The sequence below is a fragment of the Haliaeetus leucocephalus genome, unplaced genomic scaffold (assembly GCF_000737465.1).
Source record: "Haliaeetus leucocephalus isolate CR32 unplaced genomic scaffold, Haliaeetus_leucocephalus-4.0 Scaffold741, whole genome shotgun sequence".
Classification (NCBI taxonomy): domain Eukaryota; kingdom Metazoa; phylum Chordata; class Aves; order Accipitriformes; family Accipitridae; genus Haliaeetus; species Haliaeetus leucocephalus.
In genome coordinates, this window is record NW_010973177.1 from 3,183,410 (window position 1) to 3,202,265 (window position 18,856).

The 18,856-nt window shown below is 46.8% G+C and overlaps 1 protein-coding gene across 4 annotated transcripts in view; it reads left to right on the forward strand.

Annotated features, from left to right (window-relative positions):
* Positions 1-18,856, forward strand: part of PTPRA (protein tyrosine phosphatase, receptor type, A) — a 110,098-nt gene that overhangs the window by 78,852 nt on the left and 12,390 nt on the right. For 3 of the 4 annotated variants that reach the window (XM_010580761.1, XM_010580760.1, XM_010580763.1), the window contains 7 exons: positions 1,377-1,455; positions 1,888-2,250; positions 5,057-5,074; positions 11,855-11,939; positions 13,282-13,355; positions 16,295-16,431; positions 18,311-18,401. In XM_010580761.1, coding sequence (XP_010579063.1) covers positions 1,377-1,455; positions 1,888-2,250; positions 5,057-5,074; positions 11,855-11,939; positions 13,282-13,355; positions 16,295-16,431; positions 18,311-18,401 — 847 coding nt within the window. Of the gene's footprint in view, positions 1-1,376; positions 1,456-1,887; positions 2,251-5,056; positions 5,075-9,242; positions 9,454-11,854; positions 11,940-13,281; positions 13,356-16,294; positions 16,432-18,310; positions 18,402-18,856 lie in introns of those variants that run through there. The other variant, XM_010580764.1, reaches the window with a different exon arrangement.

Sequence of the window (18,856 nt, forward strand, 5' to 3'; positions counted from 1 at the left end):
GGTGCTGGTGTGAGGATACTCCTGGGTGGGGAGGATCTTGTGTTTCTGATATCGTTTCCAGCGTGTTGATGACTTCAGTGTTGTCCTTTTGCCCGGAGTTTGGGATGGGTCTAGATTGAAGCAGATTTAAATAAATAGAACAAGAACAAACAACACAAGATGTATTTAAGAGGGGGAGGCTTAGACTGCGTATCAGGAATAAAACCCTTTCTTGGCAGCCTGTTGAGTTGACTTGGCAGCGAGATCTCGCAGCCTTCTCCCAGGAGATACTGAAGATGCAACTGGACATGTGACAAAAACCTGAAGAACAGGAGAGAGTTGTACGGCAGCTGCCGGTCGATGGCATGTAGCAGAGGTGTCTCCGAGCCCTCTCTGGGCTCGTAGCAGATGTGAGATGCTGGCCCATCCTTGTGAGGCCCCAGGGCTGTGTGCTGGTCTGGGGCTTGGCAGCTTTGGGCTTTCTTCTGGCCAGGATGATGATGTCTCACATCTCGCTGTCGTTTGCCTGAGCCTCTGGATCCATATCTGTTTGGGAGGAGGTGACGATACCCATTTCTCAGGAGCTTTTTGAGGTCTACAGAGGAAAGATATCGCCATAAAAACCTTGTATTTAAAAGGGCTGGGGGAGAAAGCCTGGGGGAAACAACTTTACTGATGTCATCGTCCTGTAATTTTGCAGGACATTTCCTGGGAAGAAACGTACAGTACAACGAATGTGCAGCCTGTACTTGCAGATGACCTTGGATTAATATTTACGGGTATTTGTTTCATCCGCACGTGCAGGGAATCTGATGGGGTTTGAATGGAGCTGAGCCTGGCCTTGTGCGTGTGTTCTGCCCACACCCAGTAACAGGCAGGGGCTTCAACGAGCTGGCAGGGATCTGCTGGGCACTGCCCGCAGGAGGAGCTGACCTCTCCTATCTTCCCTGCCTCCAGTTCCTGGGTATTTTGGATCAAGGCTCCTTGCCATGGACTTCATATGTATTGTATTTCAGTTTGCTCAAAGGACGCTCATTTGCAGACCGTTACATGAACACATTATTAATTTCCTTTAAGATCAGGTACTTATCTTTGGTGCTCGGGTTCATATCTCATTTTTCTCATGGTCTCCCACAGTTTGCTCGTTCCCTGCTTCGTGTCTGGTCGCCTTCGCTGGTCCACCAGACTGGCATCTCTCCATGCACCCTCCCATTGGGAATGCATGAACATATCAATAAATCCTTCCTATCCACATGCCTGCAGGGACTCCAGCCACACATTCACTCCTCCTTTCCAGCTCCACACACACAAGATGCACAGTGGCATGCCCAGTTTGAATTATTTTGGGGTGATGTTGCATGAGGGTTTAAAAAACTGTTCTTTGTTCTCTTCCCCAGGTGAACATGGATTTGTGGTTCTTTCTCCTTTTGCTCGGAAGTGGCCTGATAAGCGTAGGTGCTAACAACGTTATGACAGGTAAACTATGCTTGTTGTCTCCTCTCTTTTGGCCCTAAGTCATCTTTAGGATCAAAGGAGTAAGTGCTCACGTGCTCGGTGACTTACCCCTTCTGCCCTCCACTTAACTGTAATGTGAAGTGTCAGAAAGAGGGTGATGGGCTGCAGGTGCTCATAAATGGGACCAGCAGGTTTTGCCTCTAGCAAATATTGATCCTCTCTCACAGGGGCTCTAATCTTTGTACCTCCTCGATATCATAATATGTATTCAAGTTACCAGCTTTTATAGGGTGTGCATTTCCATGCTGTACAAAGCATTCCCTGTCCTGGACTCAGGATTTTTTGGCTGTTTTGTCCTTGTAATTACAGTCACACGAATCTCCAGCATCTAAACCTTCCAGTGTTGCAGAAAGGTATCTCATGGAGGTTCCCTTGTCCTTTCTTCTCTCGCAGAGCCACCCACGACAGTGCCCACCTCCCCCAGGAGCCCCACCAAAGCTCCTACAGCAGGTCCTGAAGATGGGGCTACGACAAGCGCAAACAGGCTCAATGTTAGCACTCCAGTGACTGTTTCTACCATGGCGTCAAAGCCACCTACAACCACAGCCACCAGGATGTCCCCCAACACTACCACTGTCAGCTTCAACTTCTCCACCCTGCAGACAACTGTGCCCATGCCCCCAGCCACCTCCCTGCTACCCAGCATGACGCCATCTACTCCACACACTGCTCTCCCCAGCACAGAAGCGGAGACGACAGAGAGGAATTTCAGCGCGACGGTGACGACACAAGAGACCTCTTCTGCTTCCCACAATGGTAGGCATCTCCTTCACCTCTTCTTCTCCAGGCCACCCTGCCTCCAGGTTTTTTTCTTCGCTCTTCTTTTGTTTTGCTGAACAAAAGGGAATGAGAAGACACTGGGGCAAATTCCATGGTGATACGAAACAATGTAACTCCCTGAACTGACAAGATCAGAAAAGATTTATCCTACCAAAGGTTTGGGCTTCTTGCCAAGATGCTGGGGCACCAGAAACCCTAGGATCTTGTTCCACTTTTGTCACAGATGAATTTCATCACTTTTTGTGGTTTCCGGAGTGTGAAACGGGACTAGTGCTGCACAGCTTCCAGGTGCTGGCTGAAAAGTTGTTCCGTAACGGGTCTTTGTAGGCAATAGCAATAAATCACTCTGGGTTGCTGCTCAGCTGCAGAGCTTGGGTTATCCAGACTGTTGCTACATTTATTTGTATTTTGGTAGCCACATGGGCTCAAGCCATGCTTTTTGGCACTACAAGCACACACACAGCAAGGCAGTCCCTGTCCCAGAGGATGTAAGGTTTAGACTAGAGGTGGCCAACCAGGGTTGAGATCCAGCTCCTGGGGAAGGCTGGCAAGTTGTTTCATTATCCAAGATTAGCCAAGCTGGGGATGCAGGATGATGTGGTAGGATTGTGCTGGCCCATCTGGTAGGGTAATCTGTATGCTCCACCTGATGGCTACTAAACTGCTTGCAGGCACAAGCCACACATAATTTGATAAACCATCTGAAGGTGCTCTCTCTCCACCATGATGAGCACCAGGAGAAATGCTGTGAGACCTTACTGAGCAGAGTATTCCACGTGCTGGATACCTCAGTTTTGCATTTGCTGGCACATCCGATGATGGGGTGGATGCCCTGTTCCTGGAAGTGTTCAAGGCCAGGTTGGATGGGGCTTTGAGCAACCTGATCTAGTGAAGGATGTCCCTGCCCATGGCCGGAGGGTTGGACCAGATGATCTTTGAAGGTCCCTTCCAACCCAAACCGTTCTGTGATTCTATGCTTACATTATCATTTTTTTCCCCATTACTTGGGCTACTTTAATCTTTGAAAGGTCTAGATGAGCAGGAGTTGTCTCTATTGCCGTCCTGCTGTCATTCCCCTCTTGGCACATCATAAAAGTGGCCCCTAAGAATGTAGTTTGGCTGCTTAATGTAGGTTAAGAGCAAAAAACAGGCAAAAAGAGGCTGAGGGGACTAGAAATCTTAGCTGATCTGTGACTCTTCAGCCATGATTTGTCCATTGCTGCATCGCTTGAGACCCAGCTTTGATACTGCTTGCAACAGTTATATAGCAGTGCCCACTAGAGCTTATGGTGAAAGCCTTGGCAGTGAAGGATTTAGTGGAAAAACAGGATGGGTAACTTGGTGGTGGGGTAGAAAAAACTGAAAGAAGATAATACTGGAGTTAATGCAGGGAGATATCAAGTGTACATTCCTTAATAAATTTCTCAAGGGATATTGGGTGTTGGGTATCTAAACCCCTCTTCACGTCAGTGTCACAGTCAGTGTGTGCCCTCTTCCTCTGGGCGTCTTTGGAAACCACAGCCCATGAAGCTGCAGTGAATTTGTCTTTGCTACCAAGATAGGAAGGGATGTGGCTGAAGGAAGTTTGCAACCCAACTTTCTTAGCATCCCGCCATTCCTGAGCTCATCCAGCTTCCTTTCAAACACAGCTCCTCAAGGCTTTTTTGCAGAGTGAAGGAGTCCAGAGTAACCTTAGATACATGCACAGTGCAAGTTCAGAATAAATGTAGCCTTTGAATGGGAGTGATGGAGGCAAAAGCCTTAAGTACTGCTAAAATCTGGATTTTGTAATATAATGTCTGCTAGCGGGGGACTGAATTTATAATTTTTCTCTTTGCTACTTTTTCTATGACTTGGGTTATTGGTTTTGGTGAACTCCCGTGGTGTTTGGTATGACACGTTGGCCATTGCACCATCAAGGCCAGATGTGGCTTCTCACTTGATGTCAGTCCTGAGAACAAATGACCAAACCTGATTCTCTCTTTATTTCAAGTAATTTGTCAAGGAGCAAAATTAGTTTTAGGGCTGCCCTTGTCATTAGTCTCAATGGGATATTTGGATATCAGTCATGAAAGAATTAAGTGGTGCCTAAGAGAGGGACAAAGGCAGAAGGCACCGCATGAATTACATGTTGTACAGGCAGTTCCTGCTTCTCCAAACCTATCAAGATTGTCCTCAACCCCGTTGAAGAGCTGCAGCTCTTCACACGTAAAACAGGGGCGCAGGTTGCCTGTGCCGGCAGCATTGCAGCAGGAGAGCTGGGCTGTGCTCTCGTTGGCACAGGTTTGTTGTGGCTTCCTCTAGACAAGACATCCAAAACAGCGGGCAGAGGCTCTCCTTGGATGCTCATCGTCCCCATCCTTGAGCCCAGCTGCTCTTAATTGAACTCTTGGCTCAGCCGCTCTTTTAAAATTATGCATGAGTGTTATCTCTTAACATTTAAGTGCTAATGAATTACACTAGTGACTTGCTGGTTATAGGGTTAAACAGACTGTGTTATCGATTAAGAGCGGTAGTTGTGTTTTTATCAGTGTTATAGCTTGGCTTCAGCTCCCTGCTCTGCTGATGAAAAGTTGCTTTTTGTTCCTTTTTCCTTGCTACTATGTGAAGGCTGAAATTCAGTTTAACATCCTGGCTTTGTAGCTGGTGTTTTAAATGAAGGATTTACAAGAAGATGATGAGAGTTACTAAATTTGTTACTGTCTTGGTCTTTGATCCTTCCTGACTTATTAAAATATATATTTCTTTGTTGCTAAGAGACTTTTGTTTTCTTTTTCTGCAGGTAACTCTGACAGAAGAGGTAAGAATTTTATATCTCATTGCTCTTTAGTCAAGCCCTCAGTAAAAACATTTCAAGAAGTATTCTGCTATTAGAAAGCGCTCCTTATGACACACATCCAAAATTGCTTTTACAAAGCCTATCAAGCTCTTTAGAAGAGCTAGTGACACCGTGCTATCTTAATTTGTGTTGACCTCTTCTTTTTAGAGATAAACAATCCTGTACCAGTTTGTACGTGTCCTATTAGATGCAAAGAGTTCCTGCTACACGCTCTGAAAATACCAGCATTACCATCCTTAGAGTTGGAAAACCAAAGTCTAAGAAGCCATTCAGGAAATTTCCTTCTTTTTTTGCTTATGAATTGTCTTTATTGACTGTGACTTACCCTATTTGATCTGGACCCATTCTGCAAAGGATGTGAATAATTATTATTCTCCTTAATTCTGTTGGCAAGCAGTAGCACAAAGCCATTTCATGTAATATAATAGCACTTAGGCGCATGTTTCCATCTCTTAGTTCTAAGAACTGGCATCACTACCAGAATATCTGCAATTACTCATTGCTTTGGCAGTATAGGAGCAGGTAGAGCGGAGGTGCAGCTGGGCTCCTTGCTACCTATAGAAACAAGCTTCCTCTGTGTGTTTTCATCATTGTTCTGATGGGTGTTTCAGCTTTGTAAACTCCACGGCAATCCACTTTATGCTGCTTGGTGTGCCAAGCTCACACTGTCCTGCTGATGGTATAGAGGAAAAGACAGGTGCTCTGCGATTGTTACTGTCAATACATATTTGCACAGAGGAAATAAAAGGGATGCAGGTCGGAGTGAATTCGTTTAAAATAATGGTTAAGCTGCTGTAGAAATGTTCAGTGTAATTCCCTTGGATCTGGCATGGCTTAGGTCTGATTTTGCGATCTCTCTGCCGTTGTTCATCCCTGCTCCTGAGAGCAAAGAAATGAAAAATGGGGGAAAATCTGACTTCCTAACAATATCAATATGAATATTGCTAATATTAACATTAATACTAGTAAAATAATTAATATTGTCCATGTCCTGTGACTTGGAGGATTACTATAGGGGGATTGGTCACAATTCCTGGCTCCCCGACACCAGGAAGCAGCACTGGGAGCAAAACTGTGACAGCAAGAAGTGGAGGGGCCACTGTTGCCATTAAGTACAGCTGTTGGTAAAACTTGGCTTGGGTTATGTTGGGGATGTGTTGTCTTCCCAGTGACTCTAAAGGCACTAATTCTGTCTCTGCAGGTCATTCTTCTCCTGCTTTAAGATGATGGAGTTACAGTCAGTGCCTCTATTCTGATTTATTCCAGGAAACAATCTTCTCTGATATTTTAATAATTTCTGGATGTGTAAAGGACACAGAAAATTGTTTTGATTTGTCCTTGCATCTAGATGTGGGATTAGTTAGACACAGGGTTAGCTAATGTGTTTCTTTCTGACCTAAATACATCTTTCCCAAATTATACCCCCTAACCACTATAGAATATATCACATCATATGTAGAATATATCACATCATATATAGAATATATCACATAATGGAGAAAACTGATGCAGGTTACAGCAAGAGCCACCCTCCCATCAGCTTATGTGGCTTTTCCATTTAAAAGGTGAGTCTCTGCTAGATTAAGGGGGCTTTGCCACTAAACCCTCTTGAGGTTAGACAGAACTGTGAAACTCTAGCAGATTAAATCCAGGTACACTGATTTCTGCAGGACTAACCAGGACAAGATAAGCTCTGCTCAGAGCTGAAGGCCTTTGAGCTTGTGTTGGAGTTTTTCATTAAATCTCAGGAGAATGTTGAGTGATGGTTTACAGTGAGGTGAGCCATGGGAACACATCTGGTCTCATTTCAGATGTGTGTCCCCTGGGAACTGCTGGAAGATTTTTAATCTCTAATGTTGGAAAGAGGAGAAATAGGTAGTTTTCTTATCAGGAAAGTTACAGTAATAACCTTCACAACGATATTCCAAAATTAAAAGCTTTTCCTAACAAATTCTTGATTGAGGGTTGTTTTGAAGATGAGGAGCACAGAAGTGAATTTATCCGAATTAGTGAAAATCTTCTGCCTTATGGCTTGAACTCATACTGTCGCGTGAAACCATTCCCAGTGGTGTATCTCCTCCCCTTTTAGCAACTGTGGCCTTTTAAGGCATCTGTAAGCTCTTTTTGTGCTACAAGAGATGGTTTAATCCTTCGCAAACCTTGAAGGGAGAGGCTGACCCAGGTGTCCTTGTCAGGCTCACTGAAAAGTCTTTCCTGCTTTCCCCAGGGTAAAGAGAGTAAAGCTGCACAAATATTTATGACTTTACCTGTTCAAGGGGTGATGCCATGCTCCAGGCTCAAGCTCTGCATCTGAGACAGCCATGAGGATGTATCAGCAAGACAGATCCCTTCCCAGTGGGGCAGTGGAGATGAGAAGTGCCCTGCTTTCTCCTGCTCGGTGCCTGGAGTTGGCATAACAGATAAAGCAGTCATTTCAGTAAGCAGGAAACCACGGTCCTTGGCTGGAGAGACACTAATGCCTCCTGATGTGCCACCCCCTGAAGGGATCATCTGATGGTTGCACCGTAGAATCCTGGCATGGTTTGGGTTGAAGGGTCCTTCACAGATCATCTAGTCCAACCCCCCTGCAATGGGCAGGGACATCCTTCACTAGACTAGGTTGCTCAGAGGCCCATCCAGCCTGGCCTTGAAAGTTTCCAGGGATGGGGCATCGACCACCTCTCTGGGCAACCTGTGCCAGGGTTTCACCACCCTCATCGTAAAACATTTGTTCCTTATGCCCAGCTTCAACCAACCCTCTTTCAGTTTAAAACCATTACCCCTTGTCCTGTCCCTACAGGCCCTGGTGACAAGTCTCTCTCCATCTTTCTTATAAGCCACCTTTAAGCATTGAAAGGCCTCAGTAAGGTCTCCCCAGAGCCTTCTCTTCTCCAGGCAGAAAAATCCAACCTCTCTAAGCCTTTGTTCATAGGAGAGGTGCTCCAGCCCCTGATCATCTTCATGGCCTCCTCTGGACCTGCTCCAACACATCCATGTCTCTCCTGTGCTGAGGACCCCAGAGCTGGACGCAGAACTGCAGGTGGGGTCTCACCAGAGCGGAGCAGAGGGGCAGAATCCCCTCCCTTGACCTGCTGGACACCCTGCTTTGGTTGCAGCCCAGGATATGGTTGGCTTTCTGGGCTGTGAGCACACACTGCTGACTCATGTCCAATTCTTCATCCACCAGTACCCCCCAGTCCTTCTCAGCAGGGCTGCTCTCAATCCCTTCAACCCCCAGTCTGTACTGATACTGGGAATTGCCCCAACCCATGTGCAGGACCTTGCACTTGGCCTTGTTGAACTGCATGAGGTTCACATAAGCACAGAAAGGGCCATGCCTACCTTCCAGAAATGCATCCAGGCATGGTTTGAAGAAAGCAGGCAATGAACCCTCTCCCATTTCCCTATGGATGGGTTGCAATAATGCATCCATATCCCACCAGGGTGGACAGAAAGCAGAGAGAGACCTGGAGCTCAGGAGGATCCTCTGGCTTTGAAGCAGTGCTCTGCTCATTGCATACCTCTCCCAACACTGCTCACTGCCGTGGTAGCACCTTGTAGGAGATGGGGCTGGTGGACCGCTGTGCCGAGCGGCATACAACAGCAGTCTGGCCTTGTCCCGATCAAAGCATGTGCATGAATGTGACGCTGTCCCAAGGGAGTAATTTAAGGTATTTTGTGAATACGCTCACTGTTTTATCCTGAGGTGCGGTGTCTGGGGTGGCTTATTCTGCCACCTCCCAAATACAACTGGGAAGAAAATATTGCAGGAAAACAAATAAAGTTGCATTACGGATCTCTTCCTGCAGGCTCTTTGCGATGTTTGCAGGGAACATAGCTGGCCTGTGATTTAAACCCTACTTGGGATCTCAGAGATAGGATTTAAACTCTTGCTTCTGCTCTGCTCCTCGTCTGCGACCATTTTGCAGGATATGCTTTTCCAGATCGGCATCTCGTGTTCTGGGCGTTTTATTTAAGAAATACTGATCCTATGTCTTTGCTTCTGTTTCTTTTACCCTCATTTTTTTTTTTGCTCATGATCCTGTAGTTTCTTGTCTGCTCAATTTGACTCACTTTTTGTGGGCAGGCATTGACAGTGATGAGCAAGGAGAGCTGCTTAGCCCTGTCCCTCTCTGCTGGGCGGTTGCGCCTGGGTCTGCATGATGTATAGGGGACAGCCTAGAGACCACTATATAGCACCTCTACCTACAGTTGGAGACATGATCTTGAGCATCAGAAGATGGTTTGCTGGCTCCTCAGAGGTGCTGGGACAAGATGGGACAAGAACCATCACAGTGCCTTCCAGGCTCTGGACCACCGTGGGTGCTCCAGCACTGTAGGTCTGTGGAAGCAACGGGTTGAGTCCTTGTCCCTTCTCCAAGCGAATTGCAAGCATGAAGACCCCGGGGCCGAGGCTCGAGCGGGAATGGAGCTGCGGGGGGGTTGGCACCGCTCTCCAGGGCTGGCTGGGGAAGGAGGGACCGGCTGGGGACCCTCCAGCTTGTTTCCTGCCTGGGGTTTGCTGGGTGGGCCAGGCAGCACGCCGGTGGTTAGCAGCCGCGGTGGAAAAGCTCTAACTCATCCAGCCAGATGTGTCGAAAGAACAGCTGCAAAAAAAAAAAAAAAAACCAAAAAACCAACCTCCCAGGCTCCCTGCATCCTGCTGCCAGAGGCACCCCTGCTGAAACCCCTGCCCGTAAATCATGTCTCCTGCCAACCGGCGCTGCCACAGCAGCCCCTGCCCAGCTCAGCACCGGTTAGGCTAAGCTTAACTGCAGCCAAGGCGGGAGAAATGGTCCAACGATGCATAGTGGGGGCATAGCACTGCCGGCTTTGTCACCTTCCCCTCCTCCAGCCAGGATGGTGATGATGGTTATGGTTGGAGGTCTTAATGAGAAGCACGTTAGAGAGGCAAGGGCTGGCTGTGGTTGGGCTAAGACGCTCTGTGGTTGCTTTGCCTTCCTAGTCTTGCTTTTGGAAAGCCTCACGGGTAATGCTAAGGCTCAAACAGCTATCAAGCGTGCAGGAGGCAGAAATGCGTCTCAATAAGTTCCTTGCTTTTTGCTGCTGGGGTGGGGGAGATGCCGACACATGAGGACAGTAGTTGGAAAGAACAAAGATGTGCAAGACCAGGAGGGTTTCGTGTTTTTATTTGCCATACCAGGTCATTGCCTTCAAATCATTAAACAAAAATCGTATCTTTTGATCGGAATAACATTTCTAGACCTCACGGCCACAGAGGGACAAATGCAGAAATATAGCCAGAGTGCCCCTTGGTAGCTCAGTAGTCAGAGATGGACAAATAAATCCCACGTAAGAAAATCTGCTGGCTGAAATTGCTGAGACACATGGAACAGGAATCTGCCCTGGCAGGGAAATGGATGCACAGAAGGTGAAAAGAGAGGTCATGCCCTGCAGTCTCAGGGGGCTGAGGCATGTAGACACAGTGCTGTGGTCCATACAAATTGAGCAAGCTGATGGAAAATGAAAATACCCCCAGCTGGCGTCACTAGCATCCACATTTATTTGGAAAAATGCCCTTCGGGGCCATTTTCCTATCTGGTTAGCGTTGCTTGGCTTCCAGCCCCATCTGGGTAATTTCCTTGCACCGACCACTGTTTCACTGACCTCCAGGCCAAGTTACAAATAGCTTATTTAAAAAAAAAATATCTGTTGTGGGTCCCAAAGGATGGGAATGTTTCAGACGTGGCTAATCTAAGTGTGTTTGCAAGCAAATTGCACGGTGCCTGCCCTTGAGAAGCGTCTGCAAGGGAGTGAACAATGAAGCGAGCCAAATTAGTTCATACTTGGTGGCCTTGTGGTGCAGAGCCTGCACAATGGGTTGTCTAACATCACCTCCTCTCTAAACTCAATATTTCCAGGGAGGAAAGAATGGGGGTTGGACTAGATGATCTTTGGAAGTCCCTTCCAACCCAAATTATTCTGTGATTCTGTGAAAGAAGTCCCAGCAGGAGCCACTTCTTTGCGATGAGCCAGACAGACGATAAGTAGCTCAGTAGCCCTGAACCTCTCCAGCAAACCTCAGCCTGAAGGTGTTCAGAGCCCAGATGCAGCATGAAGCATTGCCCTCTTGTCCTATTTGACAAGGAACTGGAAGCAAAACCATGACGGTTTTACAAAAAAAGTGTCTATGGGATGTTACAAAGGCCACAGTTTACACCTATTTTAACATAAGGTTCCTTATCCCGTTATACCAAACTCATGGACCTGTTTGTTTAGAAACTTCTCGTATGGATCCTTATGTCTCAGGCAGAAGACTTTGTAGGTCCCCAGGTGATAGAGCAGGAACTTCTACTGGTGGCTGGTGGGCCACCATGGGCACATTCAATTGTGCAGAAGAAACCCCTAAGATAGCCCACTCACAACTTTCTCAATCGCTATTTTCATCTGCAAGGTTGCAGTTTCACAGTGAACAACTCTTAGAGAAGACTAAGGTGCTTTGAATAGTGGTTACAGGTTTTATTCTAACCTCAGAGTATCTGAGATGCATCGTGCTCGCTTAGATCATGTATCTGTCTTCACTGTCAGACTGGAGAAATGTAACCTTACTCAATACTTTTATTACTATATCAGTAGTAGTAGTAGTAGTAGTAGTAGTAGTAGTAGTAGTAGTAGTAGTAGTAGTATTTTGCAAGCAGAAATTCTAGAGCTCTGTCCTGTTAAATGATGGTGCTGGATGTTTTCGATGTTGACAACCATACCTTTCTTTTCCTATTGCAGATGAGACTCCAATTATAGCTGTGATGGTGGCCCTGTCTTCCCTTCTAGTCATAGTATTTATTATTATTGTGCTGTACATGTTAAGGTAAGAAATGCTTTAATGCTGACTTCCCTTATTTGACAGAAATTAATTACTGAATGAATGGGAATAAGCCTTTTGTGCTGTTCCCTAAGCTAAAGGCTGACACAGCTGATGTTTTGAAAAGAAACCTGTAAGGATAATGAAAATTATGTTTGGAGCTATCTAGTAAATGTTGTTTATTCCTTTCTCTATAAAGCTGATCCTCATGTGGGGTAATGCCTGTTCTGCTACTGAAAATGTCATATTTAGTAGGGTAGATTAAACCGAAGTCCTATCAGTGCAGTTAAAAAGCAGGTAAGCTTCCCTTGCAAGGCTCAGGGTGCTGGACTGAGTAATCCAGGGAAACTGAACAGAGCGCTTGAGCCAGAAAGTCCTTTGCATCTATAATGGGGTGTGTTATTCCTTAATTCCCATCCTGATATCAAATGTGATCCAAAATCCAGAGCCAAGCTCTGCCTTGCGTACCAGACCTGTACGTCGTGCCTGTGCATCTTCCGCTGCGAGGTGGCGTATGACCAGAGCTTGTTGGGAATGTTAGGTGATGCTGTACCTGGAACTATAACATAACAAAGCCACCTTGGGTCCATTTTTTAAAAATGCAAGCATCTGGGCTGCTCAAAATGTAGCATTCTCAGCTCCTGAGTGCGTATCTGCTCAGCTAGAAGAGGGTGTTTAGTCACCTGCAGTAAGCATTTTAATTCATTCACCATTTTGGTGATTAAATAAGTAAAAAAAAAACCAACCCCAAACAATTTCCTTAGCAGTGGAAAAATTCCCTTCCTATCCTGGCTCCAGGCGTGCCCTCGCAGCGGTGAGCCTGATGAGGGTTTTGCCTCTGGAGTTCAGCAGCAGCAGAGTTTGAGTCCTCTCCACCTAGCTTCCAGCCCTTGAAAAAAGGGTTTCTGTTCACCACCGTCTGCCCGGTGACTCAGCAAAACCCTTAGCATCAGGCAAACGGAACATAAGCATCTGTTTCAAGTTAAAAGCACATGGAGAAGGGCTTTGCTGCAGAAGGACAGATCAACCTGGGGTTTATGTTCTTTGCTGAATCAGCCCATGGAGCAGGAACTCCTTGGGGTGTCCTCCATAAAAAGCAGCCATAAAGCTTCTCCTCGTGGCTTTCACCTTGCTCTGGTCTCCTACAGCCTTTCCAGATGTGGTCAGTTAAAAGTTATGCCCGTAGGCAATATTTTAGAGGTCCCATAGCCTCTTGGACCCACCAGCTAATTCATCAAGCCATAAGAAAGTGTGGAACACCTTTCATGGCTGCATCTCTCATCCAGAAGGTAACCCGGGCTTCTTGGTGGGTATCTATTGACGTTCTCCATTCCCTTGTCTTTGGTAGATTCAAGAAATACAAGCAAGCAGGGAGTCACTCCAACTCCTTTCGATTGTCCAATGGCCGGACGGATGATGCAGGTGAGGCCCACATCAGTGCGACACGGGGAGCAAAAATGCATCTCACAGAAGGAATAAGCTTTGTTCAGATCAAAACGGGTCAATGCAAACATTCTTCAGAATAACAATTCTATTTTGTTATTTTAGTTTGGGGTTTAGAGTATTTTATATTTATATCTAGTTAGAGTTCTTTAGTTTGGGTTTTTTTCCCTCACTTGGAATCAGCCAAAGTTAGCTAGTGAAATAATCAGCAATTCTCCTAAAAATTGTAAAAATTACAAAAGTGTCATAAAACCCTTGAAGTGGCAAAAGCAGGGTTGGTTTATGCCCTCCAGGGCAGCTCTCTGGGCAGCACAGAGCTACCCAGGTTGGTCTGCTGACCATGCAGTGCCTTTCCCCTTCCAACACAGCAGTAAGACACATGCAACTTGATGGGCATGTAGACAACGTAATACCCAGTGGCATCTTTTGGAAAACACTTGCTGAATACTGGTTTGGGGAGGTGATTTGCTGGAAATGTGTAAAAAGGAAAATGAAGATTGTGTTCTGTTTGAGTGTGGTCTTGGAAGGGCGTATGAAGGTGGTCCTGAGTATGTATTTATATTATTCCTGGTGGGAATAATATAAATATTATACACCAGAATAAATATAAATACACCAGAATAATACAACTACATACACCAGAAGACAGACCTCTGTAAAAGCCTGGGAAAGCCCATGGATGCAGCACTGTCACAGCCTGAACCCAGTGCAATGACAGCGCTTAGGGACTCAGCAGGCTTTGTTCTCCCACCTCATATTTTTGAAGGAAAATATTTTTTAATTTACATTTTTATTTGTTTCTTGTTCTGAACTTTCTCTGTTTTCCATGATTTTGACAAACTTTTATAGAATGAAAATTTATTTCCCAACTTTCATTCCAGTGACAAAATGTTTGCCCTCAAGTGGTTGATATTAAAATGGGCGATCACTTCCAACACCAAACTACTCATAGTTCCTCTTGAGTTTTCACAATATCTCTTTGACTCAAATAAGAATCTTTTTTGAAAAAACACATCTTTGGGAAATAATTAAATATCCTTCTACCCTTTCAAATTAGGATGACAGCTGATTAAAACTTAGATCTTCACACTGACTGTAGACACCACTAACATTTCTGAGAGAAAGCAGGGAATACATTGTTTTTCCTTTATAAAAACCTTTTTGGTGCTCTTAAAGATGCATAAATGTAATTTTAAAGTCTTGTGCAAGCCTGCCGTAATGTCTAAACTCTTCTGTCCCTGAGCTTGTCTTGTTTTCTGGCTTTGAGCCAGAGCTGCCTGTTGAGGGTCTGAAGTTGGGCATCTCCATCCATATGGAGGCACCAAAGTAAGAGCTGAAGAGGAACCACCACCTCTTAGACTCAGTTCAGATCCTTTTTCTGAGCTCCTTCCACATAAACGAAACACCTTTGGAGCAAGCACTAACTGAAAATCAGCACCTTTTTTTTTCACGTTGGCAGCTGAGACTTTCCCTACCCATTTTACATTGCTGTAAACGAAGGTGTGAACTTCATAAACCATCATTTGTGTTGGTATAACCCTCGTGTGGCCTTTCTCGGCTTCACTAAGGAACCACAAGCAACAGCTACCTTTGCTGTGTTCACCTGGGAGTTATGTCACGGTGATGGTGCCAGACTTTCCATGTGAGTGAGGGTGAAGTCCAAATTCAAAGCAAGCTAGTCTTCATCCCCCAGTATAGATGACTTGGTCCTCATTGTCCTGTCCTGACTCTGATAGCGTAATGGTTGATCCCAGGGTGCTGGAAGAGTTTCACATTATTATAGAGTCATAGAATCATTTAGGTTGGAAAAGACCCTTAAGATCATCAAGTCCAACCATTAACCTAACACTGCCAAGTCCACCACTAAACCCTGTCCCTAAGCGCCACACCTACATGTCTTTTAAATACCTCCAGGGATGGTGACGCCACCACTTCCCTGGGCAGCCTGTGCTGATGCTTGATGACCCTTTCGCTGAAGAAATTTTTCCTAATGTCCAATGTAAACCTTCCCTGGCACAACTTGAGGCCGTTTCCTCTTGTCTTATTGCTAGTTACTTGGGAAAACAGACCGATCCCCACCTTGCAACAACCTCCTTTTAGGTAGTTGTTGAGAGCAATAAGATCTCCCCTCAACCTCCTTTTCTTCAGGCTAAACAACCCCAGTTCCCTCAGCCGTTCCCCATAAGACTTGTGCTCCATACCCTTCACCACCTTCGTTGCTCTTCTCTGGACACACTCCAGCACCTCAATGTCTTTCCTGTAGTGAGGGGCCCAAAACTGAACACAGGACTCGAGGTGCGGCCTCACCAGTGCTGAATACAGAGGGACGATCCCTGCCCTAGTCCTGCTAGCCACACTATTTCTGATACAAGCCAGGATGCTGTTGGCCTTCTGGGCCACCTGGGCACGCTGCTGGCTCATATTCAGCCGGCTGTTGACCAACACCCCCTAGTCCTTTTCCATGGGGCAGCTTTCCAGCCACTCTTCCCCAAGCCTATAGCATTGGCTCAGGTTGTTAGACTTGGTCCTCATTATCCTATCCTGCCTCTATGATAACGTAACGCTCAACCACAGGGTGCTGAAAGAGTTTCATGTTATCAGAGCATCCCCAAATTTTTGTGCACAGTCCATAGGAAGAGCAAAAGGCCAGGAAGTTTCAATTTGGACGGGGCTTTGAGCAAACCTGATCTTCTGGAAGATGACCCTGCCTATGGCAGGGGGGGTTGCATTAGATGATCTTTAAGGTCCCTTCCAACCCAAACCGTGCCATGATTCTATGAAAATTTGGGGATAGTGAGGATGCGAGGTGGCCCTAAAAGTGGAGGTGTGTGAGGTCCCTGTGCCCACCTGGACATGGGTGAGTGCTGGGCACAGGGAGCGGCTGGGTGGGCACCTCTGATGCATGGGTGTCGTTGCAGAGCCTCAGAGCATGCCACTGCTTGCCCGCTCCCCCAGCACCAACCGTAAATACCCACCTCTGCCTGTTGATAAGCTGGAAGAGGAGATCAACCGCCGGATGGCAGATGACAACAAGCTCTTTCGGGAGGAGTTCAATGTGAGTGTCTTCACTTCTTGCCCTTAAATCCCACAGGCTGCTCTCGGCATTGGGCTTACAATGCACAGCAGGGAAAAACCTGGTCTCACTTCGTAGGGCTGGGACAAAACAGCTGGTACATCAGAGAGGAGCTGCAGTGTGCAGTGGTACCTAGCTTGGGGACGGCACATCATGCCAGGGGGTAGCTGAGTCAATAAAATAATGGTACCGGTGCCAGATGCTGTGCTTCAGAGGAGCTTATCTGGGAGCTTCACAGAGGCAGTGATGGTCTGCCTGGTCCTCGGGTTTCTCAAAAGGCTGCAAGGTGGGAGGACTGATTCTGGTCCTAAATCTGCTGTGGTGGGCAAGCCGCTGCCCCTCACATTCACTACAGAAAGCAGAGGTTTTCTAGCAAGTGGTGCTATGGCGTTACGTTTTTCTGGGTTCAGAAGGTATCCTGGACATTTTGGGGTGTTCCAGAGCTTCCCTGCTTGCTGGTTTCCTCCCAAGCGCTGCCTCCCTCCTCCCGATCCTCATGGCTACAAGGGAAACATTACCAACATGAATGGCATATGAAGATGTGCCGTGTCCTTGTCTTAAATCCACAAGCAGCCAAAATGAGCTCTGACAGAGAAACAGAAATGACCCCATCTATTTCAATGAGCTGTTAACCCTGAAACAGTATGATGGCCATTTATAGGACAGCAGTTGACCTTCAGCAGTGAGTAGTAATTCAGGTATTGTGCTTATTCCATGATGCCAGAGCATCTCTTCTGAGATGGCTACAACCTCTTCTTGATGTTGCTGAGCTCTGCAACTTCTTGTGACGATAAACCTGTTTCACCTAGGCAATACAAAAATAGGCAGAGCGGTACTGAGGTAGGGGACAAAGTTAAATAACAGGCTGGAGTATCACAGCATGTAATGTAGGAGCTGCTGAACTACCTGGATTCTCCACCAGCCTAATTAGTGAAAGAAAACCTATTGTTGGTCTGGTTGTCTGCACTGCAAAGGTGCCATCTGCAAATACATAAAGCCTTAGGTCCAAGGCGTGATACGGCAATATGAGGACAATGAGAAGATTAAAAAAAAAAGCCACTCGACTTTCTCCAGCTGTTGCACAACTTGATACCCTTCCTGGCTGTGCTTCGATGAAACTAAATAGGTGCAATGAATGCCCACGGAAGGGGATTTTTCAGGTTATAAATACTCAATTGCCCTGAAGACTTCTGTTGCCAAAGCATGTCTGTCCTGTCAGATGGAGGAAGGGATGTCGAATACCTCCAATACGTTTTCATCCTCTTCACTATTCAAAGAGGATGTGGAATAACGGTGCTGGGGAAGCACCTCCTCTGCTCGAGCATGAAACCCGGCTGCTGTTACCGGGACGGCATCGCCTGTGACTCCAGCGCTCCCCAACCCAAAGGTCCCCGGCACTGCTGGATGAAGAATAACTCCCTTCATGGGTGCTCCTTCCCATCGCTGGGTGCACTCTGGCAATGGGGGCTTTATTCAGGTCACCACTAGCATGACTGTTAACGGAGGAAATCTCAGCAGGAACCTCCGTGGGAAGAAATGAGCTCCTTGATCCCTGGGCTGGTGGGTTTGGTGTCGGAGGCTTTGCTGCCACCTCGTGTTCATGGGTCGTGAGATTCCAGATACACGTTTCAGAAAGGATTTGCTCTCTCCCGTCCAGCCCAGGCTATTTAAATGGTCACCTTGAGCTGGGTGGGAAGGAGGAACTGGTGCTGGGATGGAATTGAGGGGTGTGGGTGGTGGGAACATGTCCAAAGGGGCAGGATGCTTGGATGCAGCGTGCACCGACACACCGGTTGTTTTGTAGTTACAGCCATGCTGTGAGTAAGAACATCATGGAAAACCCCCTTTTCTGCCACTGCAGGCTCTCCCAGCATGTCCTATACAGGCCACGTGTGAAGCTGCTTCCAAGGAGGAGAATAAGGAGAAGAACAGATACGTGAACATTTTGCCCTGTAGGTATCAGAGCTGGTTGGGCGGGGGGAGACACGGCCGGTGCTCCTGCCAGGGCTCCCCATTCCTGTTTTTGGGATGGGCAAGGACATGGTTGAGGTCATTTCACCTCCCACATGGGTGGCTGCATCTGCTTTAGCTTTAGATACCTTGAGGAGTTGCTCCCTGGAGCCATCAGTGGCTGGGAAGCTGTGGAAAGTGAAATGGATGGGAAATGCCAAGATGGTCGGCTCTTGCCAGGTGGTGTGGGGCAGCAGGCTGGCTCAGGGGCTTCCTCAAATGTGTGTGCTCTGCAGAAGAAAAACTTCCTTGGGTGAGGTCTAGCACCTCTCCGGGCTTAAGCGAGAAGAATTTGGGGGCATAAAGGTGTTTGTGTGTGCAGGGGAGTCAGCAAGCCCGGGCTCCGCTCCAACACCCAGCTTTCTCAGTACGCCAGATTTCAGCTACGTGGAGGGAG